The sequence below is a fragment of the Parambassis ranga genome, chromosome 9 (assembly GCF_900634625.1).
Source record: "Parambassis ranga chromosome 9, fParRan2.1, whole genome shotgun sequence".
In the NCBI taxonomy this organism is placed as follows: domain Eukaryota; kingdom Metazoa; phylum Chordata; class Actinopteri; family Ambassidae; genus Parambassis; species Parambassis ranga.
Window position 1 is genome coordinate 3,694,338 of NC_041030.1, and position 15,246 is coordinate 3,709,583.

The 15,246-nt window shown below is 44.9% G+C and overlaps 1 protein-coding gene across 1 annotated transcript in view; it reads left to right on the plus strand.

Annotated features, from left to right (window-relative positions):
• Window positions 1-14,082, plus strand: part of kat6a (K(lysine) acetyltransferase 6A) — a 29,662-nt gene extending 15,580 nt beyond the window's left edge. Inside the window, exons 9-17 of the mRNA XM_028413388.1 lie at window positions 1,562-1,677; window positions 2,319-2,460; window positions 3,028-3,189; window positions 3,594-3,687; window positions 3,803-4,034; window positions 5,715-5,913; window positions 7,205-7,900; window positions 8,015-8,276; window positions 8,367-14,082. Of these exons, the coding sequence (XP_028269189.1) occupies window positions 1,562-1,677; window positions 2,319-2,460; window positions 3,028-3,189; window positions 3,594-3,687; window positions 3,803-4,034; window positions 5,715-5,913; window positions 7,205-7,900; window positions 8,015-8,276; window positions 8,367-11,734 (5,271 nt within the window). The 3' untranslated portion in view covers window positions 11,735-14,082. The remainder of the gene's footprint in view (window positions 1-1,561; window positions 1,678-2,318; window positions 2,461-3,027; window positions 3,190-3,593; window positions 3,688-3,802; window positions 4,035-5,714; window positions 5,914-7,204; window positions 7,901-8,014; window positions 8,277-8,366) is intronic.
• Window positions 14,083-15,246: the final 1,164 nt, after the last annotated feature.

The window sequence follows — 15,246 nt, forward strand, 5'->3', positions numbered from 1 at the left end:
AGGCTCGTTTGTGGGTGGAAAAGTCAATGAGCTGTGAGAGACCATTGAATTTCAGCACTGAAAAGAAATTAATTTGGCATGGAACAGCTGCCAGATTCAGCATGGATTCATCTATTACCATAGATGTAGAGCACATGGGCCCGACTAGGATGAATTTAGATTACAGTGAGGCTCATGAGGTTGTGTTTAAATAACCAGTAGATGCTAATAACAAGGGTTGAATATAGAAAAACAGCTTCACTGCAAGGCAGTTATGCTTGAATGTTGTATCAGGTTTGCTTGAATTTCACATTCTGTCTGTGACTGGCAAAGTCTACTCCATGATTGTGAGGTCAGGGTTGGTTACTGTTCCCAGACACAGCTTGTGGGTCAGGCAGTTTTAATGATAGTGTCCAAGCAGGTTGGGCAGTACAGAGACGAAACATTAATGGCATAAGTGGTGCAGTGAACTGACTGGAGAGTGGGTGTTTGGCTACGCTCAGGACTGTCATTCTATACTATATCCTGATTGAAATATCCCCACTTGTGTTTAAGTGTTTGATGAATAAAATAGTAGTAAGAGGTGATAAACTGTAGAAAGGTTCAGGCAGGGTGACTATCTTGGCCAGGGGTGTCCAAAGTCTGGCCCCGCGGCCTGCAATTAGATTTAAATGGCCCGCGGATTGTGTCTTAAAATGTGTTATTTTTGGCCCACCAGCTATTACTCATACAAAATCAACAGATAATTCTTTTTTTTCTTTTTAACTCATTGTGTAACATTTACATGACGTCCTGAGCAGACCATGTTCAGGACGTCATGCTCATGCTGTCTGCGTCATCACGGGGCGTGAAACTCAAAAGGGCTCTGAAGGTGCACAACACCGGTTCTCGTTAGCATGCACTCCAAACCTGTGTAAACATTACATAAAACTAAACAAGACCTGCTTGATCAGCACTAAATGACTCCCACCTATAATAGTCTATATGACATTTTGCATACATCTCTACTGCTGCTCTAAAATCAGACCTGCCATATGTGATCAGATCTCTCCTTCACAGTGTCAATAACTTGCCTGTTGCTCAATTCACACAGTTTCAGAATGTTTTAAATTTATGCTGTAAACTTGTTTCCACTGTTTGCTGTCTGAAATGCAATAATTCCATAAACAGCATGCATCTATTATAGTTTAAATTATGTCTTTATATAATGTCTTTGGGGACTGTTGACTGTTCGCATTATCAAAACCTCCCTAAAAAAAGTTTGGACACCCCTGATTTTGCAATGGAGTACGGTATCATCATAAATGTCCGGTAGGGATCTGTTTCTGAGGCACTTAATCGTCCAGCGATGTCTTTCTGAGTATTCAAAACTGACGAGAGCTTGTTACTTTTGGTTGTCTTTGTGTGTTCGTGGAAACCCTGTTATTTGCCCGCCTTCCAAGATGTTTGGTCTGCCATCTCCATTGTGTAGTTTGCTTGACCCATTATCTTCTAATCCTTATATAAAGCCTGTTACATACTCCTCAAACTTGTCTGAACTTACAACTCTCTCTCTCCCTTTACCTCTTTTCTGCACCAACAGAAAGTTGGGGTGACAGGTCCACCAGACCCTCAAATGCGCTGTCCATCAGTCATTGAGTTTGGAAAGTTTGAAATCCAGACGTGGTATTCATCTCCTTACCCACAGGAGTACAGTAGGTAAGTTGGCAACAGCATAATTTACTTACAGTAGGTGTAGAAATGAGCACAAGTGTAATGGGGTTAAATAATAAGCTTTTCTTACAATACCACCTACTCTGACAAGTAATCGGCTAAAGCCAGAGAAGCAAGAACAGATTTGTGTATTTATTGTTATTGTATATTGAAATGTACATTTCCTTTCCTCTTTTCTTCCATTAGTTATTTGAAAATAGTAAACAAGATAAAATGTGTGTGACTGTAAAAACTATGTAGAACTTTGCCTAAAAAACAGGATGTATGTTAGTTACTAGGAGGTTAGTTAAAGAACCAAACGACAAAAGCCAAACACACAAAAGATCAGCACTGATCATCACACTGCCGTCCCACTGGGCAGAGCAAAGACACGTTCCTTACATGCACACAAGTTGGCCCACTGGCCCCGGCCATGTGCACACAGCCAGCTTATTGAGTGGAATTAGCTGTGATCGATCCAGTTGCTTCACCGGCAGTGCACACGGTACCTGGACTACAAACACACATACACACCACAAACTAATCCCGGCACGTAACAGTTCTGTGTATCAACAATTTGTTTCACTTCTAGCAGACAAAATAAAACCATTGCTTTCAATTTGTTGTGTCTTGTTTTTCCCTCACAGACTGCCCAAACTCTACCTGTGCGAGTTCTGCCTGCGCTACATGAAGAGTCGCAGCATCCTCTACCAACACATGAAAAAGTGCAACTGGTTCCACCCTCCTGCCAATGAGATTTACAGGAAGGATGAGGTCTCTGTGTATGAGGTGAGGAGAGTGTTCACATAGAATTGATTTGTGATGAAGGTCATACAAGTGAATACCTGAAAGAGACAGGATTCTGTCCTGGCAAGGTTTGTCCAGAGGCTTTTTTGTGGTGTTTAAATGGCATTCCTCTCTATTAGAGTGTACATTTCTTTTGCATGCATCATCAAGGAAAAGGTGCCATTATTAATGAAATTATAATTACCAATTTACAGCAAAGCTGTTCTTTTGTGTTTGCAGTGCAGTGGTGTATTTATGTTTGCCAGGCAATGGCCGCTGCATCCTCTGTTTTCCTCTGCAGTTCAGCTTTGCTTGGAGGAGAGCAAAGACACCTGGCACTTTGCCAAACTGAACATCTCTTTCTCTCTATCTTGTTTTTCTCCTTCAGCCTCTCTATCTTTCAGTATCTCAAGAGACACAGTGGAGATGGTCTCACACTAACTCCTACTCACCCTCACTTTGCTCTTAACAGCAGCTTAAAGATGTTATTTCTGCACTATTGCAGATATTGGCCATTTAAAGATCTTAGTGTTTCTGCTTTCTAAATAATGTCTAAATAATCTACAACAGGTCGATGGGAATGTGAGCACAATCTACTGTCAGAACCTGTGTCTGCTGGCCAAGCTGTTCCTGGACCACAAGACCCTCTACTATGATGTAGAGCCTTTCCTTTTCTACGTCCTGACCCAGAATGACGACAAAGGTTGCCACCTAGTTGGCTACTTCTCCAAGGTAAGTGGGATTTCACTGCAACTTCACCACTTTCTCTCAGTGAATTTCCACTCAGTCTCCCATCAATCAGCAAACATACAAGCAGTGAGGAAAACGTATTCAAATTATTTGAAACTGAAATACTTTCGCATCACTCCACATTCCTATAAACGTACAAATGCTCATGTTGTGTCCCAGATAAACAGTGGGTGCTGTGAGCTCCGTTGACCCTCTGTGGAGTATGCAGTCGCAGGTGCTCCCATTAACATGCCACCTCACTGCCAAAACACAGTAGTTAGTGAGCAGACAAGGCACCATCAACACCCTGCTGTACACCCACACAGGCTTGCTCTATAGCCTAATGTGCTTCCATGATTTTTTTTCCTTAATGGCTGAATGCATCTGTGTCTTTTCTTCTTCCTCAGGAGAAGCACTGTCAACAGAAATACAACGTATCGTGCATAATGATTCTTCCACAGTACCAGCGGAAGGGCTATGGACGCTTTCTCATTGACTTCAGTAAGAATGGCACCGTTAGCAAAACACACCAGTAACTGAAATCTGTTGTTACAGAACAAAGAAGTCCAGATATTTGGCTCATGAGGTTTGTGTCCTTTGTCCTCTTTCCCTGCAGGCTACTTACTGTCAAAGCGAGAAGGACAACCTGGATCTCCAGAGAAGCCTCTGTCGGATCTAGGTCGGCTATCCTACATGGCCTACTGGCGCAGTGTGGTGCTGGAGTGTCTCCATGAGGTCCGCGACCGCCAGATTACCATACGACTACTCAGCAAACTGACAGGGATCTGTCCGCAGGACATCACCACAACCCTGCACAGCCTCAACATGCTGGAGCAGCGAGGAGACAGGTCAGACATGGGACATGACTTACTCTCAGAAAGCCACTTTATTTAATCTTTAAATAATTTGAAAGATTCACTTTGAAGATGTAAGTTCTAAAATTACTTAGTAGTAATTAGGGATGGAAGAAATGAAAATTCTTGTCCGAAACCGAAAACTGAAACAAACCGTATTAGGCCAATTATTAGTACCATTGCATTTATGGCTATATCTGTGTACTAACCTCAGTAAAATCAAGGCATTGCAAATGCACAACTTAATATTAATGTTTCAAAGAATAAAGCAATTGAAAATATTTATTTCACATTCCAACAATGCACAATATAAAATGAAATAACTTAGCTTGACCCCACATTTTGCATTTAAAAGAATAACGTCAGCTGCAGACGCATCAGAGGAGCTGATCTCTTTAGTTAGCTGCTCAAATGGAGCAAGAAAAGACACCTCAGACATGCTGGAGCGTCATCACAACAACATCCTGTTTCGGCAGAGTTGTTTCGGTGAAAAAAGTGTCCCTAGTAGTAATAGTAGTGTTACAAGTGAATTAGAAACTGACCCTGTAACAAAAACAGGGGAAGTGGCCAGCCACTCGAGTACAAGCAACTGTCCTATTATGTGAATTCCAGTGAAGCGTTTAATTTTTAAGCAACAATATACAGTAATCCTAGGGTTCTGTTTTATTCATGTTGTCTGTGTTTGTGTGTGTCTCTGTGTGTGTGTGTTCCTATTTCACCAGTCCTCTCAATCCATCTGGTTTTGTTTGCACTTTGTAGGTACAATAAAGGCCCGGTTAATAAATAAAGGGTTTCAATCTGCTGTAATGCTAGAGGGCTTTTAATTTGATATATTAATGCGAATGGCATCAATGGGAGTTTATTCAAAACAAGGCTGCTTACTGTAATATGACCAATTATACTTTATAAACAGGGAACAGGGAAACGTCTTGCACCTCACTGAGGAAATGTGATGAATATTATTTTGTGTTTATTGCATGTTCTTAAATAGCGTATTACTTGAGTTACTATAGTGCAGTGTGGGATAGAAGGAGGACCTGGTTGCCAGACAGTACTCAGTCACAGCTTATTAAAGGCTCAAATGAAACAGTATATGGCCTGTAGCCAGGTTACACCTTACATGTAAACAAAGCCAGCCTTTCAAGTAGACTGCAAAGGGATCATTGCTCTCATAGTTCCTGTAATATTATGGGACCCATTAAAACTCCCCTGACCATCATAGTGCCTAGTTATCCTGCAGCAACCTAATTTAAGTGAATCCTTGTTTATTCTCGCTGCATTTATGAGTAATTTTACAGACTAACATTTGCTGTGATGGCCTGATGTGGCTTGTAACACATGGTTATTTGACACTTGGGCACAAAAAAGACACTATACATTTTCACATTGTAGCAATACATAGGCCTAAAAAATAAGAATAAAAATGATTCTCAGTTAATTATGTAAAAATAATACTGTTTTGATTTAGCTGTGTGAGTAATGGACTGTCATTGTCTGACAGAATTAATATAAAGTCAGTGGCAGCAGAAAAAAATTGACCAAATGTCCCTAAATGGAACCGTTAAAACGCACACACACAGATGGCCTGCCTCATGTAGGTACACACACAAGTAGATAATTTGGTAATGTGTGGAGTCATAATGCTTTTGCTTTTTTATGCTGTTGCCCCATCAGACTTGTCCTGGTACGACGGGAGAAGCTGGTAGCAAACCACATAACTCGTCTCAAGGCCCGGCCGCGGCAGCTAGAAGTTGACCCCGAGTGCCTCCGCTGGACTCCTGTCATTGTAACAAACACTGTGGTCTCTGATGCTGACGCAGATGATGATGATGAGGAGGATGATGACGAACCAGAGGAAGACAACCGCAAGGAGGTAAATATGTTGAATAGCTACATGGACTTGTATCTTAAGTTATTCAGACATGGAAATCCCTCACCTTTCGGCGAAATTCGCCGTTTTTAAACCAAAATAGGTTACCTACGTGAATTGTGTAGATCCGATGAGAAAAAAAATGCGTGTGTGGGTTTGAAGCGAAGGCAAGGCCATAGCATCCGGACCTCGGTATGTTTTTAAGCAGGGGTGCTTAAAAAGTCACGTTCGGTAATTACTCTGCTTGACTGCTTTGGAGCTGCAAAGATCTTCTATAATGCCGATTGCAGGAGTGAGACCTTATACTGTTAAAGATCTTTGTTCAATACGGACGTGAACCGCCACGTGAACAGAGTCAGACCTCTCTCTCCTTTAGCTGACAATAGATAGAAGATCAGTGCAGCTGACTGTAGCAGACCTCTGGTCTGTGTGAGTTTAATTCTGTGAACGTGTGGATGACTGTCTGCAATAATACATCCCGTCTCCCGGTGTTTAATGTGCGCGTCGAGCCGCTGTAACGCCGTGATCAATACTGGGATTAATTTTTATCGCCACCTTTTGGACAGACTCTCTGCTCTGTGCGCCGTGTTTCTCCGTCCAGGAGCTGTTTGCCAGCTGCTCATCTAAACTGTCCATCGTCGTTGTACTTCCTCCTTCTGTCTGTGTGTTCTGCATCTGAAGAAGCTTGTGCGCTTCACCACATTCACCACGCCCACTAAATTCCAACCAATCACAGAATTGTTCTCGCACACCACTGAGAGAAAAGTTCTGCCCGGGCCATGTGTCGAGAACAGGCTGCGAGAGCTGCCGAACAAGCGCTTGGAGAGCGCCGAGAGCGAGAAGAAACTTCTTTGTTCATGTTTGTGTGCTCTCAGCTTAAAACACTAAGGAGATTTCTCACAAAGACGCGTAAACTAAGGGTTTACTACTGTAGGTAAAATGGGTGTTTAGCGACCTGTTAAAATCCACCACAATGCAGGAAATGGCACCTAGTTAAGTTAAAAAAAGCTCCAAAAAAGCTCCCCCCATACTTTTATGGCATGACAACGGAGGACAAATAACTGGCTTAGATATTCAGTATGTTCAGACTTGACTAGTTTGCCCATAATTTAGTACATTTGATAAATGTTTTAATTTAATTGTTTATCAAACACGATCAAAACTAATTTTAATATGATATGTGATCATTTTAGCCCGCTCATATATTTTGTGCACCCTTCTCACATTTTTCACCCCTGACCCGTTTTCATGTCTGGTTATTTTTTATTGATTCATGTTTCATTCAATTGTTTAGATCAAACCAAGTCACAAAGTCCCACCACTAACCTGGCACATGAGGCAAGCAAAGACGAGGGATGAGGAAGAAGAGGAAGTGGAAAGAAAAACCTTTCTAGGGTTTCCCATCAGCCAAAGCTCTCCAAATTCCCCTCCTATGCGCTGTCCACCCCTTGTCCCAGAACCACCACGACCCCCCCTGCCAACAAATGGAGAACGCCGCCCCCGGGGGCGCCCACCCAAAAACTGGCCTTGGGGAAAAGTAAAGGACAGTGCTCGAGTGGGGCGGCCACCTAAGATCCGTCCAGTGGAGGATGAGGATGATGATGATGATGATGAAAGAACACAGGGAGGAAAAACCACAGGCTCGGCCAGCAGCCCTCCCTCCCTTTTCTCCATGGACAGACAAGCAGACTCCACAGCCTTTAAGTCACTGGACATGGCTAGGCACCCCTCCATAACCCCCACACGAAGAGGGCGTCCCCCAAGGAAAAAGAGGGGACCTAAGCCCAGACTAACAGAAGGACCCACAGATGGGCTGACACAGCTTCCAATGATATCCAGGTTAACTGAGTCTCCACCTGTCAGGAAGAGTTGCTGTAGTGAAAGCAGTGAAGAAGAGGAGGACGACGATGACGACGAAGATGAAGATGAAGAGAGCAGGGCATGCTCCCCACCCATCCTTACCAAGCCAGCCATGGGGCTCAAATGCAAAGTAAGAAATGGATTGTGTTTAGATTTACTCTTATTTTAATGGTAAAATCTCTGAAATCAGACCTTCTCTTAAATTTCAACGGCACATCTAATATCTTCTTCTGTTTCTAACTAGAAGCCCCTGAGGAAGCGCCGTTTTCGCCAGCGCAGCCACCCTCACAGTAGCGTGGTGACAGAAACGATTTCTGAGACCACAGAGGTGTTGGATGAGCCCTTTGTAGACTCAGACTCAGAAAGGCCTATGCCCAGGCTGGAAGAGGAAACGCCTTTGGGTCACCCACTGCGCCGCTATCCCCCAGCCCGATCTGCTCTGAGGTTGTCTGACCCAGCACCCAAGAGGGGCCGGCCCTCTACATTCTCAGATTCAGAGGAAGATGGTGAGCAGTTTTAAATGCAAATTGTACAGTGCTTATTAGTGTTCATAGTGATGTGGTACCTAACTCTGGCTTATCTTCTTTCTTTTACAGAGCTAACGCCAGTGCTGAAGCCTGCTCTACAGGCTACACTTCCATCCACTCCATCAGACACTTTAGCAGCCAACCCTGAGGTTCCAGTCAAAAAGAAGAAAGGCTGGCCCAAAGGAAAGAGTCGCAAACCACTGCACTGGAAGAAGCGAGGACCTGGAAAACCACCTAGTTGTGGGCTAAACCAGCGAGCATCTGTGGACAACCAGGCTCAAGGTGGGGATCCTCAACCCCCTAAAATCAAAATGAAGCCTGGTCGCAAGCCCCGGAGCTGGTACCTGCAGCGGGCCCAGGAGGAGGCAGAGCGGCAGGAGCAAGAACGACAAAGGCTGTTGGAACAACAGCTGGGCAAAGACCCTCAGCTGCTCCAGACCGATGACCGCAACAGTAAGCGAGTCTGCAGAACCAACACTGACAGAGACAACAAACAGAAAGACTCTGATGAAGAAGATGACTATCTCCCTAAGCCCGTTGAACAGAAAGTGCCCAAAAGACGAGGGAGACCACCCAAGAACCGCAACCTCCACCAGCAACCACAGCCTACACCCAAACCGCCTCCCACCTCTGAGCCAGAAGAAGAAGAAGAGGATGAGGAAGAGGAGACTGAAAGAGCCTGGGAAGAAGACAAGCCCAGTCGGCCACCATCCCGTCCACTGCTTTCCCCTTCTTCCTCCTCCTCCACCTCAGGGCCCCGGGCCCAACAGTCCCGGCCTCAGGACACAGATGTGGGTGACAGGGAAGACGATGATGATGATGAAGAGAGGGAGGAAGAAGAATGTGGCAGCATGGGCAGCAGTGGCGGTAACAACAGGCGTGCAGCAGTTACACCAGGTTCTGGTAGCAGGCGCAGTGAAGACCATGATGCGGATGATGAAGGTGATGGACACTTGGAAGACAAGAGCAATGGCAGTAAGAAGAGAAAAAGTCAGGACTCGGAGGATGAAGATGATGATGAAGACGAGGAGGAGGAACCTGCTTCCCGTGCAAACTCTCCTCCAGTAAAAGAAGAACCCCAAGGTGGAGAGGCTTTTTTAGACATGGAGAACAGCGTGGCCCGGGAATATGTCAGCAAGCAGGAGGAGGACGAAGAGGAGGAGGAGGAGGCTGAGGAGGAGGTGCAGGAGGCTAAATGTCGGTCCTCTTCAGCTGACCCTCAGCAGGAAGAGAGGCGGCGAAGAGAGCAGGAGGAGTCTGCTGCTGCAGCTGCAGCAGTGGAAACGGTTACGGCCATGTCTGTTCCTACCGAGCCCATGGAGCTGCAGCCTCTGCACCCAGACGACAAAGACGTCACACTGTTGATGGAACCACAACACACGCATCCACACTCTCACCCTCACCAGCACTCTGACTTCAAAGAGGAGCTGGGCCACCACCACCCTCATCACCCCCATCACCACTCTAATGAGCTTGACCTGGAGACTATGCAGGCTGTTCAGTCTCTCACCCAAGGTGAAGCCCAGGATGAAGAGACTGAACCCCAGCCACACCACGGGGCTTACCAGGACTGTGAGGAGACTTTAGCTGCCTGCCGCACCCTGCAGAGTTACAGCCACAGTGGGGAGGCTGAAGAGGAGGCTCTAGCCTTAGTGGAGGAGTGTGGGGCTTCCCAACACAGCAGCCCCCTCCCTAATCCCCCAGTACCTCCACTGCCCAATCAGTCTGTTCGCTCAGTGAACAGTCCAGGATTGCCATCGAGCATTGTGGACACAACACCAGCAGGGCAGAGGGGTGGGACACCTGGCCCAAACGGAGCAGGGGGTAGTGGTGGAGGTACTGGAGGAGGATACACTCAAATCACTCCAGAGCATCCTAGTTCTCTGTCTGCCCCCTCCCAGCAGAACATGGAGACATCACCGATGATGGATGTGCCGTCTGTGTCAGACCACTCACAGCAGGTGGTGGACAGTGGCTTTAGTGACCTGGGCAGCATAGAAAGCACTACAGAGAACTATGACAACCCGAGCAGCTATGACTCCACCATGGGTGGAGGGGGCAATGGAACGGGTAATGGAGGTAATGGAGGGGGTTTGTCAGCTGCTGTCGTTCCTGGAACTTCCACGGCTTCATCATCATCAGCATCGTCCTCTTCCAGCTCAGCTACTCCATCCTCTTCCTCCCAGTCCAACAGCTGTTCCTTTGTGCCAGCCCCTAGCCTCACATCTTCCACAGGAAATGGGGGATCCCAGCTAGCAATGGGCAGCTGTAGCCTCATTCAGCAAACAGGCCCAGGGCCTAACAGTGGACCAGGTGCCAGCAATGTGGGCAATGCTGTACCCCAGCCCCAGCCCCCACCTCCCCCACCACCATCCAATACCCCCAGCTGTGGCATCAAGTCTCCTCAGAGCTGTGGTGTAATTGAGAGACCATCCAGCACCAACCAGCAACAGCAGCAGCAGTCGCAAAAGAAGGTTCCTCAGCAGCAGCAACAGGCCCCCAACCCTCAGCCTCCACCCTCAGCTCCGCCACCCCCACAGCAAGCCCTGTCCCAATGCAGCATGGGGAATGGCTTTGCCTCCACTCCCATGATCATGGAAATTCCAGAGAGCGGAGGTGGAGGAGGGGGCCGCACGTTGTATGAGCGTATGGGTCAGGACTTTGGCACAGGGGGCTACCCCCAGCCCTCAGCAACATTTAGCCTGGCCAAACTCCAGCAGCTCACCAACACCATTATGGACCCTCACGCCATGTCCTACTCTCACTCAGCCTCTGTTACCTCCTACGCTACCAGTGTTTCTCTGTCTAACCCCGGGCTGGCCCCTTCACCCCACACTCCTCTTCCCCAGGGCCAGCCCACTATGACCCCTCCTCCTAATCTTAGCTCTGGCTCCATGAACCTGGGCTCCCTGCAGCTTCAATGCAACATGCCCACCACCAACATCGGTCTGGGACCCCCACCACACACGCAACGTCTACAGGGTCAGATGGCTACTGTCAAAGGCCACATTGCCATTCGGTCCAAAGCCACCCAGCAGCTAGCCCCGGCCCCACACCAGCAGCAGCTTTATAGCCGCAGCTCAGGAGCGGTGGCCATGCAGGGCACGCCGCGCACCCTGGCTGTGCAGCGTGGTATGATGCCAAACCTCATGCCCACGCCAGCACCATATAATTCCATGAACATGACACCTCTAAACGCTATGTCAGCTGGCTATCGAATGCCCCAACCCATGATGAACAGCGGTTATCACAGCAATCCTGCTTACATGAATCAGCCAGCTCAGTACCCAATGCAAATGCAGATGGGCATGATGGGAGGACAGGGTTATCCGCAGCAGCCTATGCAGCCCAATCACCATGGCAACATGATGTACACTGGTCCCTCCCATCATAGCTATGCTGGTGTCCCAAAACAGTCACCTTACATGAGCAGATGAGCTGCCATGAACTAAAAAGGGAGACAACGGGGCCAGAGCTGATGCTCACCGTACTGTAATTGTCCATTACTCCTGTTCACCTTCTCCTGTGCCTCAACTGGCACCAGGAAGTGGTGGTGATTGGAGTCAAAGAGGGTCTTTCCTGTTTTCTATGTTGTCATTTTGTCCCTTTTTATTTGGGCTTTGTTCCTCCCTCCCTCCCAGTTGGCTGTGTACAGGAGCAAGTGTGCTAGATTCAGCATAGGGGCATGTATATGGACCTCTGCCCTGCCATGCTGCTTCAGGCCATGACTGCACAGTCCTGAAAATGTTTCACACAGGCCCAGGAGGCTCCTCCTTATCATGACGCACAGGAAGAGAGCAGGGGAGGACAAGGATGACCAGGAAAATACAAAGACAATACAGGAATACCTTGCTCATCAGACTGCGGATGAAAGAACAGTGGTTAACTGAGTATATTCAACCATGCACACAATCTTTTAATTGATATAGGAAGCCTTACCTTGAAAAAAGAGACAATGAGACATTGTTGGCGGACTGTTTTGTTTTGTTAAAACATAATGTTGAATCTTATTTTTGTTGTTGTTGTTTTTGTTGATTGTTTTTTGAAAATTGTGTGCAGTCCGACCTCTTATATGCTTTGGTCTTTATATGTGTGGCATTCTGAAATGGTGATGCACCCTCTTGTTCTCTCAGACGTACCCAAATATCTCTGAGGCTGCTCGGGCTGACATATTTTCATCTGGTTCCAGAAAAGCATACTTGGAGCGGGGCCTTGGGTGTTAGAGGAGTTGAGCTGTTTCCAGAGTCTCTGTCTTCCCAGATGGACAGTGTTGTACCAAAAACACAGCAAAGACACAGAGGAGACTGATGTGTTACTGTCTATTATATATATCCATAAATGAAAACAAGTAGCATTATTTTCCAGTTTGCCGCCACTCAGAAACGTTTAGATGTAAATATTCTGGTACTTCCCAATATTCAGCTCACACACATCAACACATGCACACACAAACACACACATACTGACTAGCTGTGACCAGATGGTGGCTAGCTCAGGAAAGTACAACATTCAGCTGTTTTTGTCCACACTCCACTGACATATGGTGTATAATGTCAGCCTTTCTTAGCAGTTTAGGGAATGCAGAACAAAAAAATGGAATCTCCATTTAACTGCTTTAAGGACAGTCGGTTAACTATAGCTGACCTCACCTCCTCAAGTGTTAGTGACCCACAGAGGTCGAGGAGTCTGCTTCTGAATGGTGTATTTTGTTATAATGTATTTTTTTCCCTTTTCTGCAAAATTCTGCACTCCTATTGGCTAAAAAAAAATACGACAGCAGACAGTTAGCCTTTATCAAAGGTGTGCCTAAACGCCCGAGCTTGTGCATGGTTTTGGCCCTCGGGTGGAGGCTCACTAACGAAAGCAGGGTCCGAGGCGAGTCAGTGTTGGTCCTGTTGGTTACGGCGTTCAACAGGCGGGCAGGAGACGGTTGGCCCTGTTACTCCATGTACCAGTATTCTAAGTCAAAAGAGGAGTTTTATTTTACTTACAGGCCTGACATGCATACTTTATTTGTGTGTTCTGTTCTGTACTTTTCTTTTGTTTCGTTTCTTTTCTGAATTTTATCAGACTGGGCAGCTTTCTTTTATGACACAAGCTGACTCTTTTTGACTTTAGAAACCTATTGTAGAGAAAATGTTTTTTCTATAATATAAAAGGAAATTCTGACATTGATATTGGTACTGTCATTTTTTTCACTTCTGTTTCAGGAAACAAAACAATACATATTTTTTAGCTCGCCTCTTGGGTAATAATTACTAAGAAATTCAAAATTTAAAAAAATTACCACTCACTTTTAGTGACTTTAAGATGCCTTTAACCTCTCCATTCCATCTCATCTCTAGAGTTTTTCTATCTTTGTGTAGTATATTAATGCTATTTTAAACAAAAGGACTACAAATATCTAAAGGTCACCTGGCATTCTTTTTCTTTTCTTTTCTTTTTTTTTTTTACTTGTGTGTGTATAGGATGACTTCCTTACATTTAAGAGGCATGTAAAAATGAGCTCAGTATATTTCTGTCTGTTTATATTGCTTCCCTTTTTGTATCCTTTGTAATTGTACATGTTGCGTTGTATGCTAAGAGAGAGAGCGCAAAATAAAGAGAGGGGGTGACAGTTGGGCACACAGTGAAGGTTGATTTGCGCTCAGCCGCCTCAACTCTCAACTCTGTCCCTGTATGTATTTCCATTTATTTGTTTTTTTATTTTTTTTCTTTCTTAGCAAGTACTTTCAAAGAACTCTGTACATTTTAACATAAAATGAAAATAAATTATGTTGAGCCAGTCATGTTTCCCTTGAGTACAACCTAATTCAGATAAATCCTTTTCCTAAGAGTAAACTTTGGTAAATATATGGACTTCATACATTACATTATGGAAAAATAAGCACCTGATACATGGTGTGCATTTATCAGAACACCCTTCATATTTAACCTACTGAAGGTTCTGTAGTTTCAGTAAGCATGTGGGGGAAAAAGAAAATACACCCATAAGGTTTCAATTCAGAATTGTGAACAGAAACATGTTGGTAACTGTTTTCTGAGAATTGAGTGGGTATATATATATATATATATATATATAATGGAACTGCTCCACTCACCTGTGACCACAAGATGTCCCTGTTTTATCTTCTTGAGGCTCCACTTTAACAAAATCCAAATGTCTGATTAAGTCACTGTCATCAGAACATCTGGTGAACGTCTGTACTAGACATGCGATTACAATTCACGTTATTGCACGCATAATGTAATGTTAAGAATTGTCTCAGAAAGCAGCACATGCCAGAAGAGGGCTACATAGACCTTAGTAGTCTTCATATCCCTGTTACTGGTCATTCTCTTTGTAGCACTGTTTCCCTCTGTGTCTGTAGTTTTTCTGTAGCTTTTCCTCTTAAAAAAAAACAAAAAAAAAGATTATAGGGATTTGAGGAAGATACTACATGGCTAAGTGTCACATTAACATTATGCAGAACACTGCCGGGTTAATTATTTAAAGTGCAATTTTACTGCACAAAACATTAAACAACTTTTCTTAGTTTGTGATGAATCACACTTTAAATGTCGAGTCGTGATAATTTCTTTAACACAAGGATCATTAATAAATGTCTGGCTTTTTACTGGTTACCTTTTCACTGTTTGCACACATGATTAGTCACTGTTACTTTGTCTTGGGTGGAGCCTGCACTTGGAAAGAAAGTAAATATAAAGGAGTTCTGGAGCACTGCAAACAATGGTATGATACATGACACTGATAAGGTTTGTTCAGTACCTGTTTCTAATTTTTCTTAATATTTATACTGTTTTGAACATCTATAAATATGTTGCAGATTTTCCATTGCCATTCCCATCTTTACCTCTATAGTTGTATTTTATTTGGGGGTAATATAATGTGCATGTTCTGTTTACATGCGCCCTGCAGACTGCAGTGTCTGCTTGTGTAAATGTTGTG